At 41.1% G+C, this 12,088-nt stretch overlaps 1 protein-coding gene across 1 annotated transcript in view; it reads left to right on the forward strand.

Moving 5' to 3' along the window:
• The first annotated feature begins 2,493 nt into the window (after positions 1–2,493).
• Atp6v0d2 (ATPase H+ transporting V0 subunit d2) overlaps positions 2,494–12,088 on the forward strand; it is a 51,870-nt gene continuing 42,275 nt past the window's right edge. Inside the window, exon 1 of the mRNA XM_076563850.1 lies at positions 2,494–2,719. Coding sequence (XP_076419965.1) covers positions 2,590–2,719 — 130 coding nt within the window. The 5' untranslated portion in view covers positions 2,494–2,589. The remainder of the gene's footprint in view (positions 2,720–12,088) is intronic.

Below are 12,088 nucleotides of genomic sequence, written 5' to 3' on the forward strand. Positions count from 1 at the left end.
CCAACCTCAGAAAGACAAACATTTCTGTGGTGGCCTATAAAGCCAATGATCTGATCACAGAAGGTCTACTGATCCAGGAGTGCCCTCTGCCTGCAGTATGATAACTATTTGAAACCAGTGTCCAGACAGCCAGTTTAGTTTGCCTGCTCTCTTTCTGGTATTGAACACAGCATGTGTTTTCTGGGTTTGCTTGTTGGAACCCACTTTACTCTAGTTGAGATCCTTGAAGAAGTATATGGAAAAGTTAAGTTTGTGTGTCTGTAGAAGTCAATATTTCAGCAGGACATTTTCCTTAGATGGATGGGGGTGTTTGTTCTGTTTTTGATATGTTCAATTTTAAATAGGGGGATATTTAAGGAAAGGCAACCATATACTCATCTCCAGAGGAGCTGATCATATCTGCTCAAGAAATCTGCCACCCAGGAACTGACCTCAGCTTCCAGAGAGGCATGTAAGCGCACACACTACACAGCACATGCAGGGCCTTTTCCTGGACTGCAGTAACAAGGGTGATTTCTCATGGTTCATCAATGTTGTTGAAATGGCAGGATTTCCTTGGTTTTGTGACAATAATAATAAACACACACATCAATTTCTTCATGCACACATTTGTTGATGAATACCTCAGATGTTTGCAAGTCTTGGCAAATTTGAATAGCACCACAATGAACACGGAAGTATAAATATCCTTTTGAAACACTAATGTCAATTTCTTTAGCTATATATATCCAGTTGTGGGATTTAGAACACAAATACTGTTTGATCTCACTTATATGTGGAATCTGAAAAGCTGAATTTATAGAAACAAGGGTTAGAATTACCAGGGATGAGGACTGGAGGGCTGTGGAGATGCTGGCCACTAGGGGTACAGTTTTGGTCATAAGGTAAATAACTCTGGGGTGCTCATATATAATGTGATGACTATAGTTAATAATAGTGTATTGTATACTTGTACTAAAAGTGGAACAATGGCAGCATATTCTGAACTTCGTTTGTTCTACAGAATGTGAATGTGTTGTTTTGTTGTTTTCTGATTCACATAAAAAGCCTTTAAATACTGCAACTGGAGAGGAAGCTCAGAAGTTAAGAGCATTTCCTGCTCTTGGAGAGGACTAGGGTATCTAATGTCTCTCCTGGCCTACTCAGGCACCTGCATCTCAGCAGACATTCGTGTGTGTGTGTGTGTGTGTGTGTGTGTGTGTGTGTGTGTGTGTAAGAATACAACATATACATATATTAAATATATACAAATGTTTAAATATATACGTATATAAATCTTTTTGTAAGTTTTTAAATACTAAAAGAAAATGTCTATTTTTCTTGTTTTCATGGGATAGATACCCCTAGCAGAGTAGGCCAAGAAGAGATACATGGGAGCACACTGTTAGATGGGATGTTTCCTGTTGGGCTGACAGTGTAGCTCATTGGTATAGTTTGCCCAGTATGTTCCAGGGTCTGATTCAGTATTCAGCATTGAAAAAAAAAAAGAATGAAATCAGAAAAATTACCATAGAGATAATAACCTCCAGCATATAAATAGTGAAACATAATATGATAAAAACTTTGTTGTTATATATTATTTCTCACTCCCATCCATTTTAACTATATGAAATGATGACATACAATCATCTTCAGACCTATGAAAGTGATAGATAAGCTCGTAAGCTTCACAATAAAACATATTCAGGATGTTTACAGATGGTGAGACTATGGGAAGGCCGACCGCGGCAATATAAGAACCTCAGTCACCCATCAGTTGCAGACTTTCAGATGTGAGCATTGTATAAAGCTAAGTTTGATTCTCTGTGGTTCTACAAAAACTACAGCAGCATTTACCTTGATTGGATCTTTCCTATTCCCAGTCAGTGTGGGAAAACTGAGAAAGCCCAGAGAAGTTCTGACCCTTAACTGTATGTGAGCATTTGGCAGAATTCATAGGCAATCCTACCTAAGAACTCCACAAGACATTTGTTAGCTTGTGAGCCAAGTATGTTGGGGAAACAAGTGATCCTTTGGAGCATTTAGGTGCCGGCTTGGTTGAGATCCATGGCACTGCCAGCTGTGCTTTCTGAGCCGCCTCATGGCTTTTGAGATCTTGATTTGTTATCTGTTCACTCTGGAACCCAAACTGTCCTCAAATTCATGGCAAATCTGTGGCAGTCTCTCAAGTGCTACAACTGGAGGCCATCACACCCAGCGTTTTAAAAAAGAGTTTTAAAAAAGAAACTTTCATTCACATTTACAGTGCTAAAAAAAAAAGAAATAAATGTAACATAATTAAAGTTCAGGTGTCATTGGCAAAACCAGACATAACCTTGACTAGGGGAGGGAAGAGACCACCAGGACCCTTCCTCTCCCCTCCTCTCCCCTCTTCTGGTCCTGACAGTGAATTTTTCCAGGGTGTACTTAGACCATTTGGCTGACTCACTGTTGATGTAAAAACAAGACCCAGGCACTGTGTTGAAAGCTGCTGAGACTGGAGTAAACTAGTCAGTAGCACCCTGACTATCAGCTGAGCACTGCGACACCCACACCTTCCCGACCAGACCAGGGCCAGCATTCTGTGTCTGCCACTTCGGCCTGAGCAGCATGCTTGAGACTGCAGAGCTGTACTTCAATGTGGACCATGGCTACCTGGAGGGCCTGGTGCGAGGATGCAAAGCCGGCCTTTTAACTCAGCAGGACTACGTCAACCTAGTGCAGTGTGAGACCTTGGAAGGTAAGCCGCTCACCTCATCCCATTAAAAGAAAACACACAAACAAAAAAGATGTTACTCTCTGGAAGGGAGAGAAAAGGGCTGTGATGTTCTAGTCAGAAGGCGGGAACAGGTTTTTAGTTCTGGAATTTAGGCGCCCTGAGGCCTGTGGTTTGGGGACCTTGGATGTGAGGAGAAAAGAACTATCCATATTCTCTAGACATAATTTAACATTCCCTTCCATAATGAATGCAGGGGACACCCACCCAAGAAACCCCCACCTGCCCCCCTGAAGTTCTTGCAGTTATTTTCAAATATATTGTTTCTATATTGATCCTTTGACCTTAATTTGTAATGTCTCAATAAAGAGTACTTCTCACACATTTTTGATATATCCTGATAATTGTACTTTAAAATGCTGTGTTTTCTTGGTTGTCCTATCCACATAATTATAAACACTATTTCATAAGGAACTTCACCAAACATGCTAGAGTCTACAGAGAAAGAAACAGCTAATAGAGTGTAGAGAGATGTTTGTCTAGCTCCAGTTTTTCAGTATTGATTAGAGACTTGTTTGAGATTTTCCTTTAACTGAAGGACAAGTGAGAAAGAAAAGCCAGGAGTGTGGTGGGCTAAAAGTCCTGGCTTTGACCTCTGCTGTGTCTAAGTTGGTGACCCAGTTCTTCAAAGACTCTGAGCCTCAAAAGGCCTCCTTTATACATGGGGAGAGAATTCCTACTTAGTTATTAAGGAGAAAAAAATAGATACACACCCAGTGAATGATAATTTTTCTTAAATCACATTTTTCCCAAACTTTAACAAAGAATGCACATCTGTAAACATTTTGTTATTAAAAACAGCTTTTCTTGCTCATTTTTGAGAAACTTCCAGATTATTCTAGAAGTAAGAGAGTGATAAGGGAAACACTCTTTGAGAAGGGATTAACTGGGTGGCACACAGAAGGTGGGGGCTGGGACAAGCCATATTTATAAAACAGCTTCTGAAGGTGACTTTGCTAGCTTCCCCAAGAGCCTGAAGGGAGCTGAGATTGCTGCTGTAGAGTTGTGCCTAGTTACAGCCAGAGTTAAGTGCTTAAGGTGGGGTCAGCCTTGACCTGCCCTTTGATTTACTTTATAAACAGATCTTTCAGATGGTAAATAATTCTATTGACTGCAAACAATGATACATAATTCCAAATACAGCATATTCAGTTAGGAGTTGGATGACTAGAGAATGTTAATTGCTTATAGAAATGTCTGCATAAATTAAAGTAGGAAAAAAAAAACCTTCACATAGGACAGAATACTTGCATGAGAGAAGTCAGTCATTTGGATAAATTCTATTTAGTTTTGAATCAAGTCTCCACAAGCAATAAAAAAAAATGCTAATTTAAATGCAAGTAACAATTAAGCTGTCTTTTGATACCAAACACTTACTGTTCAAATCACAGAGAAATCAAAGAAGTTGTATCAAAGTCAAAGAAAGAATTCTAAGATATAAAAAATGAAGAGGATACAAATCAAGAATTAAAAGTTACCACCAGGGCTGGAGAGATGGCTCAGTGGTTAAGAGTAAGCACTGATCTTGCAGAGGACCTGAATTCAGTTCCCAGCACCTGCACTGGGCAGACAGCTCACAGCCATCTATCTAATAACACCAGGTACGGGGGCATCTGATGCCTCGGGCCTCCAAAAGCACCCCCATTCACATACACATGCATACCCACCCCTCACACATACACGTACACATAATTAAAAATGAAACAAATCTGTTTTTTTTTCTTTTTTAAAGTTATAAGATTTTTTTTTTTACTATGGGGCATTTTCACCAAAAGATTCTATTGAAAGAGGAAATGGAAGAGAAGAAGGGACTATATATAGTATGTGTCTGGCCTAGTTAGGAAACTCTGCCGAATGCATCATTGCTTTATTATCATTATGCCTCATGATTTTTCTTTCTTCTCAATATGAATTTTTTCAATTATGCAATTCCCAGATATTTATCTGTCTACAGACTCAGAACTCAGAAGGGTGGGCTGACCCAACAGAACCTCATGACAGCTTATAGGGACTGCCTCCAACCATATGTGAGTCTGTGTGACAGACTGCTATTAGGAGATACCCAGAAATACTGGCTATCAAAAATCAGTAAACCACATTCGAGGTATCATAGATGCTGAAAAAAATCCAGACGAGAAAACTTAAGAATTTTTAAAATGTGTACTTGTGGGTGTGTGTATGCCACATGTGTGCAGGTGTGTGACAGAGGTCGAAAGAGAGCATGGATGCCTTGGAGCTGGAGTCACAGAAGGTTGCACACCACCTGACGTGGTGAGAACCAACGCAGAGCCCTCTGCAAGCAGCGCAGCAAGCGCTCTTCATCTCTGAACCGTACCTCCAGCTCCTTAAATAAGAACTTGTTAACCTCAGACAGCTGAGGACACCGAGGCTTAGAATGGCTGTGAGCAACCTACATGCTACCAACAACAGAGAATAGAGATATGGGTGTTTCTTTACCACTTAATTCCTACGTAGAGGTACATTGGGTATATTGGGAGGTCTGGCTCCGCGGTAGAGTGCTTGCCGCTTGCCTAGCCATGCGTGAGGCCCCAAGTAACATCTCCAGCAACACACACACAGATACAGGAACCGAACCATGCTGTTTTGATGTCAGTTCTCTTTTGCTAATAGAAATAACACAGACTGCCCCACTTAGTCCATTTCTAGGGTGTTAGGAAGTAAACAGCCCCGGAAAGCAATGTATTTGTTGCTCTGTGAAAGCGCAGGTTCCTTTTGAGCCAACTCAGGGTTAAGAATCAATCAAGGGCATTTTGTGGGAGAGAAGTTAAAGACTTAAGGACTTCTGTTTACTTCTGCAGAATATGCACTGTGCGAACTGGGGATAGAGAGGAGAAGGCCAAACTGTGCTGTCACAGTACTATGTTGGAGCAGGTGCATTTTGCAAAAGAAAAGCTGACTTAGCAAAGATTGAATTTTCTTTCACTGTTTTAAAGCCTGTTGTCTTTAAACGTGTTCTGGTGTGATAGCAGCAGACTGTTTTAGAACCACTTACAAAGGACATACAGTATTTCAAGTAAACTTAGAAGACAGAAAATAAAATTCCCAGGAAATCTTTGGGAAGTCCTCATATTCAGGACTGTGCTGGCTTGTGAGTGTTGTAGCAGGGCAAATGTGGTCAGAAACACTCACCCATTCCAAGTCTGACCCTGACTAACCCAAGCACGAACTAGTCATGGGAGCCACTGCGAGTCAGTCTTTCCAGGGAACAAAAGAAGGAAGCTATTACTCTTTTTGAAAACAACATACTATTTTCATCAAAATCTCAATTACAAATAATTGTAGAAATATTCTTACCTCTTAGATGGAGACACCCATACCAGAAGTTTAATAATGAGTAGGCTTTTCTGAACATGGTGAAAGTATGCACCGGCTCTGGGGTGTAGACTGTACTCTGGACTGGATTTTCACATTGTTCTCCTTGCCATGAGTCTTCTGAAGGGAACGCAAGATGCTCACTTTATATTCTTAATCATTAGGTCTCTTCAAAGGGATTGATCTCCAGTGTTTCCCCCAACTGTGCCTTCAAGTAGGAACTAACACAGCCAGCATACATCAAACACTTTCTGGCTAAGGCCAAAGAAGCAAACATGGATAAGACGTAGTTCCTGCCTTAAAAGGACTCTCATTCTAGAAAATGAAATGGCTAGGCAAATAAGAACCCTTAAAGAGCGCAGTTGAGCAGAACCCATCAACATTTCAAATGCATAAAAGCAGTGTCTGGAAATTTCACATCCCATCAAAAGGCTTGCACACATGTGGGAGGACATATGTGCAAATGGTCTTCATTGTATTATTACTTGGAAAAGCAAAAGATGGATGTTGTGTTAGTTACTTTTGTATTGCTGTGATAAAACACCATGACCAGGGCTACTTATAGAAGGAAGGGTTTATTTCACCCTCTCGTTCCAGAGAGATGAGTCCATGATGGCAGAGTAGAAGTGTGGCAGCTAGAGCTGAAGCTGAGAACTTAACATTTTGAACACCAATGATGAAGAAAAGAAATGGAATCAGAAAGAGCATATGAGGCTTTGAAACCTCAAAGCCCACCCCCAGGAGGTACTTTCTACAGCAAGGTCACACCTCCTTAGATCCCTGTAACAATGCCACCCCCCAACTATTCAAGTGCCAGCATCTATAAGGAACATTCTCATCCAAACCTCCACAGGTGCCAATCAAATGTCCCTCTGTAGGAAACTAGTTCATTAAGTTTGGGGACATTTTTATAGTGGATTATTCTATAGCTGGAAAAAATGAAAACTAAATTGAGAAACTCCTGGATAGTGGAAGTGGAAAGATTACCAAGGCACATGAAATGAGTAAGCTATGCAAAAAGAGGACCATGCGTGACATGAGATGTCTTAGCTTCTTAAAAGGTGATAGTTTTTTGTTTTTTTTTAAATGGCTTTATGTGATTATGTAGATGCAAAGAATGTGTAATGAATTAAAAGAAACTAAATACAATTATTATAACAATTACCTGAAGACAAGAATAAGTAATGGGTGGTGTTGATGTGGCAGATAAGGAACATTGGAAAGTTTTCACTGTATATACACACATACACATTCTTTTTAAATTTAAAATATGGGGGCCAGAGAGATGGCTCAGCAGTTAAGAATGCTTGCTGCTCTTTCAGAGGAGTAAGTTTTAGTTCCCAGCACCCATATCAGCTCACAACTGTCTATAACTCCAGTGTCAGAGGAGTGGATGCCCATTTCTGACCTCTGTGGACACTTACACACACACACACACACACACACACACACAGACGTACAAATTAAAAATTAAATTTTGTGAAAAAGTAAAACTACATGTAGGAGGAAGACTTATCACGAAGACTTTTCTCTGAATCGTGAGACACAATTCGTGCCTTTCATTCTAGCACTGACTTTTGTTTTATATTTGGAATGAATATGCAACACTGCCATTGTTCCATGCTACACCAGTGGCTCCCACTAAGCTAAACAGACATCAGCTGACCTCTGCCTGTCCATCTTTCAAGCTTTGGGTCAGAAGCTTTTGACATTTTTAGACATATCTCTTCAATCACAAATTCCCTCCACCTAATTTTCCTGGAGAATGTCTATTCCCCTTTTAACCCTCATTTCAAGACATTACATCTACTGTATCCCTGGTGACACAGAATTGGCAAGGTTCAGCTTTGTGGTCCATAACTTACAGTGAACCTAATCTTGTGTGCAGCATCTATGACATTTGCATATATCACCTGCCAAAGGACATTAACCTCATTTACCTGTCCTACTGCAGACTAAAGTGTCAGCTTGTGAAGAAATAAGGCACCATCTGTTGCAGAATATTTGTTTAACTTTGCAAGGATGTGCTGCATTTGTTTAACTAGGTAAAGATGTGTTGCATTTTTTTATGCTGCAGAAAAATTGTTTAACTATATAAATATGTGTTGTATTTGTTTAATTATATAAAGATGTGTTGCTATTTTACCTTGCCTAAAGCACCTGATTGATTTAATAAAAAGCCAAACAACCAATAGCAAGGGAGGAGGTATAGGAGCAAATTCCAGACAGGGAGAGTAAGTAGGAGGAGGAATTTAGGATTGAAGGAAGAAAGAAAAAGAGATGCCAGGGAGACACCAGGGGCCAGACAGACAGACATGGAGGAAACAGGAAAGTAGGACATACAGAAAGAGAGGTAAAAAGCCCTGAGGCAAAACGTAGGTTAAATTAAGTTAAAAGAGCTAATGGAACAAGCCTTAGCTAAGGTTGAACATTCATAATTAATATAAGCCTCTGTGTCTTTATTTGGGAGCTGGCTGGTGACCCAAAGAAAATTCCAACTACAACCATCTCCTATCCATAAGCTATTTTATGGTGTGTGTGTGTGTGAGAGAGAGAGAGAGAGAGAGAGAGAGAGAGAAGAGAGAGAGAGAGAGAGAGAGAGAGAGAGAGAGAGAGAGAGAGAGAGAGAGAGAGAGAGAGAGAGAGAGAGAGAGCTTCCTTTTCTTTTTGGCACTACTGGGACTTGAACCCTGAGCCTGGGACATGGTAAACAAATGCCAGGCAAGCACTCTACTACTGAGCTAACTTCTTAGCTGTAGTGTAAGCTTCAATTGGCAGAAAGTATACCTTACATCCTTCCCTCTCCAGCCTCCTGAAGCCTAAGACTGTTCTGTATAGCACAAATCCAGCCTGTCTATGCTTCCTAGCTCTGGGATGGAAGCAAGCTATGGAGTCTTTGGCTTTGGAACTTCCTTATCTGATACTTAGATTTTACCTCTCAGATTTATCTCAGATTATCTCCCAATTCAGGGAAGAACCAGAAATACCTGGAGATGGTTTGTGAACTTTGAAACTGGCTCTCAATTGCAATGCCTATGCAACAAGAATTAGATTCTGTACAAGTCCTGTCTACTCACAGCAGAGAGACGGCAGGTTCTAGGAATTAAGCGTTTGTAACCCAGAGCGTGTTAAATTCTGGGAAACTGTGTTTTAGTTTCCTTAACACTTTAACTATGTAGGGCTTCACCCCACCCCACCCCACCCCCGCACACCGAATCTCATTGTCCCTTTCAGTGAAAAGAGGCGGACACTCTGGGAGCTGATTCCTGCCCCCTGGACTGTATGGTATCCTCACTTCCCATCCATACAGGTGGCTCCAGGGGGGCATTTTTTTTTCACGAAGCAATATAAATATAAAATACTTATTTTTTCAGAATTTAATGGGTTTCATGAAATCTGTGGGCGACTGCTTTCCTTGTTCCCCGTCTAAATTCTTCATTTTGTGTTTTGGATTATTTTTGCCTTGTATACAGAGGATTAAAGATTAGCACAGACATTCTGACATTGACTAAGCTAGTATGTCACAGTGGGTGGTAGAGGTCTTGCTTTTCTCTGTTAGGAAGTTGTTAAGGAATGTATGAATGTACAGTGTTCGGATCCTGCTCTTAGTTCACGTGTCTGTGTCTGTAAGATGACAGATGTTCGTCAGGGAGTCAAGTGTCTAGTGTCGTTAGTGCTCAGTGCCCTTCCCCTTCAGTGTTGAGCCCCAAACCTTCCCTTCCTTTTAAGTTAGGGGGTGACGGGTTTATATCAGTAGCAATCATCAACCAACTACTTGGTGGTGACTGGATTTGGCCTGATCACACCACAGTGCGGCTGCTTGGGTCCTTGTAGAAATAGCCTCAGTTTCTACCATTCCCCAAGAGATTGCTTTTCGCCTGACTGAGAGGGACCTGGAGACTCCTGGTTGGAGGTCCCTGGGTCATTCTGAAGTGGGGGTGAGGGCCCGGGGACTGGTACTGCTGTGGGAAGTCCTTGCCCCTCGTAGATCCAGCCTTAATGTCTGACATCCCAGCCCGAGCAGACCCTGCACAAAGTGGATATCAGAGTTACTACTGTGAGGAGTAAATAACGAGGATAGTTTTACCAAAGAGATGAGATACCACATCCTGTCTGCCTGTTACCATGATTGGAGTGCACCCTTAGAAAACTGAATGTAACACAAACCAGGACATTTTTGGAAATTGTATGCTCTCTAGCAACTTTGTGTGAATTTTTATACAAGCACTGTTTTATTAATTATATAAAATAGAAAAATAGAAAAAAAGAATTAGATTCTGGTTCTAGATCTTCTGCTAGATCAGAAGTCCGGAAATAGCACCCATTTCCAGGTTTGGATTCTTTGTATTTGACACACGACTGTTGATTCTGTTCTGCTTCAGTGATAACTGATTTTGGACACTCTTATTCCTGGGAATAAGAAAGTGAAGAAGGCTGTGTGGTGCCACATGTCTGCATTGTAGTACTTAGGAGGCTGAGGCAGGAGGATAGAGTTTGAGGCCAGCCTGAGCAAGTTTCTTTTTCAAAACAAACAAGCGAACAAAAGCCTCACTGGACTTCATAATGAGGTGCTGTACACTCATCTTCTGGTGCCAGATTTCAATCACAAATGAAATATAATGCTTGAGGGTCATACATTTGAAAAAAATTGAATTAAGTGCTGTGAAGAATAAGAAGAATGCTAAGACTATTAAGTACCGAAGTGATATCTATCTCAGGATATCATTGGTAAGGAAAAAAAAATCACTAAAAATTAAAACTACAAAAATAGTTCCAGTTTACACATGACAGTGAACCAAACTTGAAAAACAGTATTTTAGGAATACTCATGGAGATGACTTTGGAGAAAAGCTTAAAACAGATAAACATTCTGGGCATTTGGGGAGCCAGTGACTTAAAGGAAGTAAAAGTCAAGTGAATCAGTCTGGCAGTAGCATTACAACAACTGGAGATGAGGCTGGAGTTAAAGTTGAGAAAAATGTTGAGGTGCCTTGAAAGTCTGATTGTGAAGGTCAGGATGCTGTTGGTAACACTGGGTAAGGATAAGAGTCACATCTAAGTCTAGCAACAGATATGGACACACAACCTCTCCAGGCCTCATTTTCTTCATCTATGAAATGGGGTTCAATGAAAAGTTAAGAGATGACACATATTAAAACCATCTTATTAGTGGTAAAACACTCTATACATCTATAAATCCTGTCTTAAATTACTTAGAACACCAAGCAGCTCTTATAAGCCACTTGTAAGAGTGCTGTGGATATCACTCTATATAAATAAAACACTGATGGCCAGTGACCAGGCAGGAAGTATAGGCGGGACAAAGAGAGAGGAGAATTGGGGAAACAGGAAGAAGGAGGAGAGACACTGCAGCCACCGCCAGGAGAGGCAACCTGTAAAGATGCCGGTAAGCCACCAGCCACGTGGCAAGGTATAGATTTATAAAAATGGGTTAATTTAAGATAAAAGAACAGTTAGCAGGAAGCCTGCCACGGCCATACAGTTTATAAGTGATATAAGCGTCTGAGTGATTATTTTATATGTGGATTGTGGGACTGCGGGGCTTGGGGAGCCTAGAGAGAAGCTCTCCAGCAACAAATGGCGCCCAACGGCTCGAGATTCCACCTTAAACCTGAGAATATTTAATAACCAATTCTAAACAGAGCCAAAACCAGGTTCCTGCTTCTTGTCTCATACGGGCAGCTAGACAGCGCAAGACGCAGGTTTGAACACTGGCGGGTTCCTGGCGTGTGCGTTTGACCGGCAGTATGGCGGGAATGAGGCGTCTGCCACCAGCACATTACGCTGTGTGGTAGATTTAGCCTTTACTAGTATAAAAAAAAAGAGAGAGAGAGGTTTCTGGACTACACGCTGCTTTGATAAAAGCTTAGACCTACTATTTCTGAGAATTGATGGCTCCCAGAGCTGGCAGAAAATGTACCACCGCCATGTTGGGAAGCTGAAGTGGGCAAAGCCAGCAGCCACAGCGCCGTTTCAGGC

Source organism: Peromyscus maniculatus, chromosome 2 (assembly GCF_049852395.1).
Source record: "Peromyscus maniculatus bairdii isolate BWxNUB_F1_BW_parent chromosome 2, HU_Pman_BW_mat_3.1, whole genome shotgun sequence".
Classification (NCBI taxonomy): Eukaryota; Metazoa; Chordata; class Mammalia; order Rodentia; family Cricetidae; genus Peromyscus; species Peromyscus maniculatus.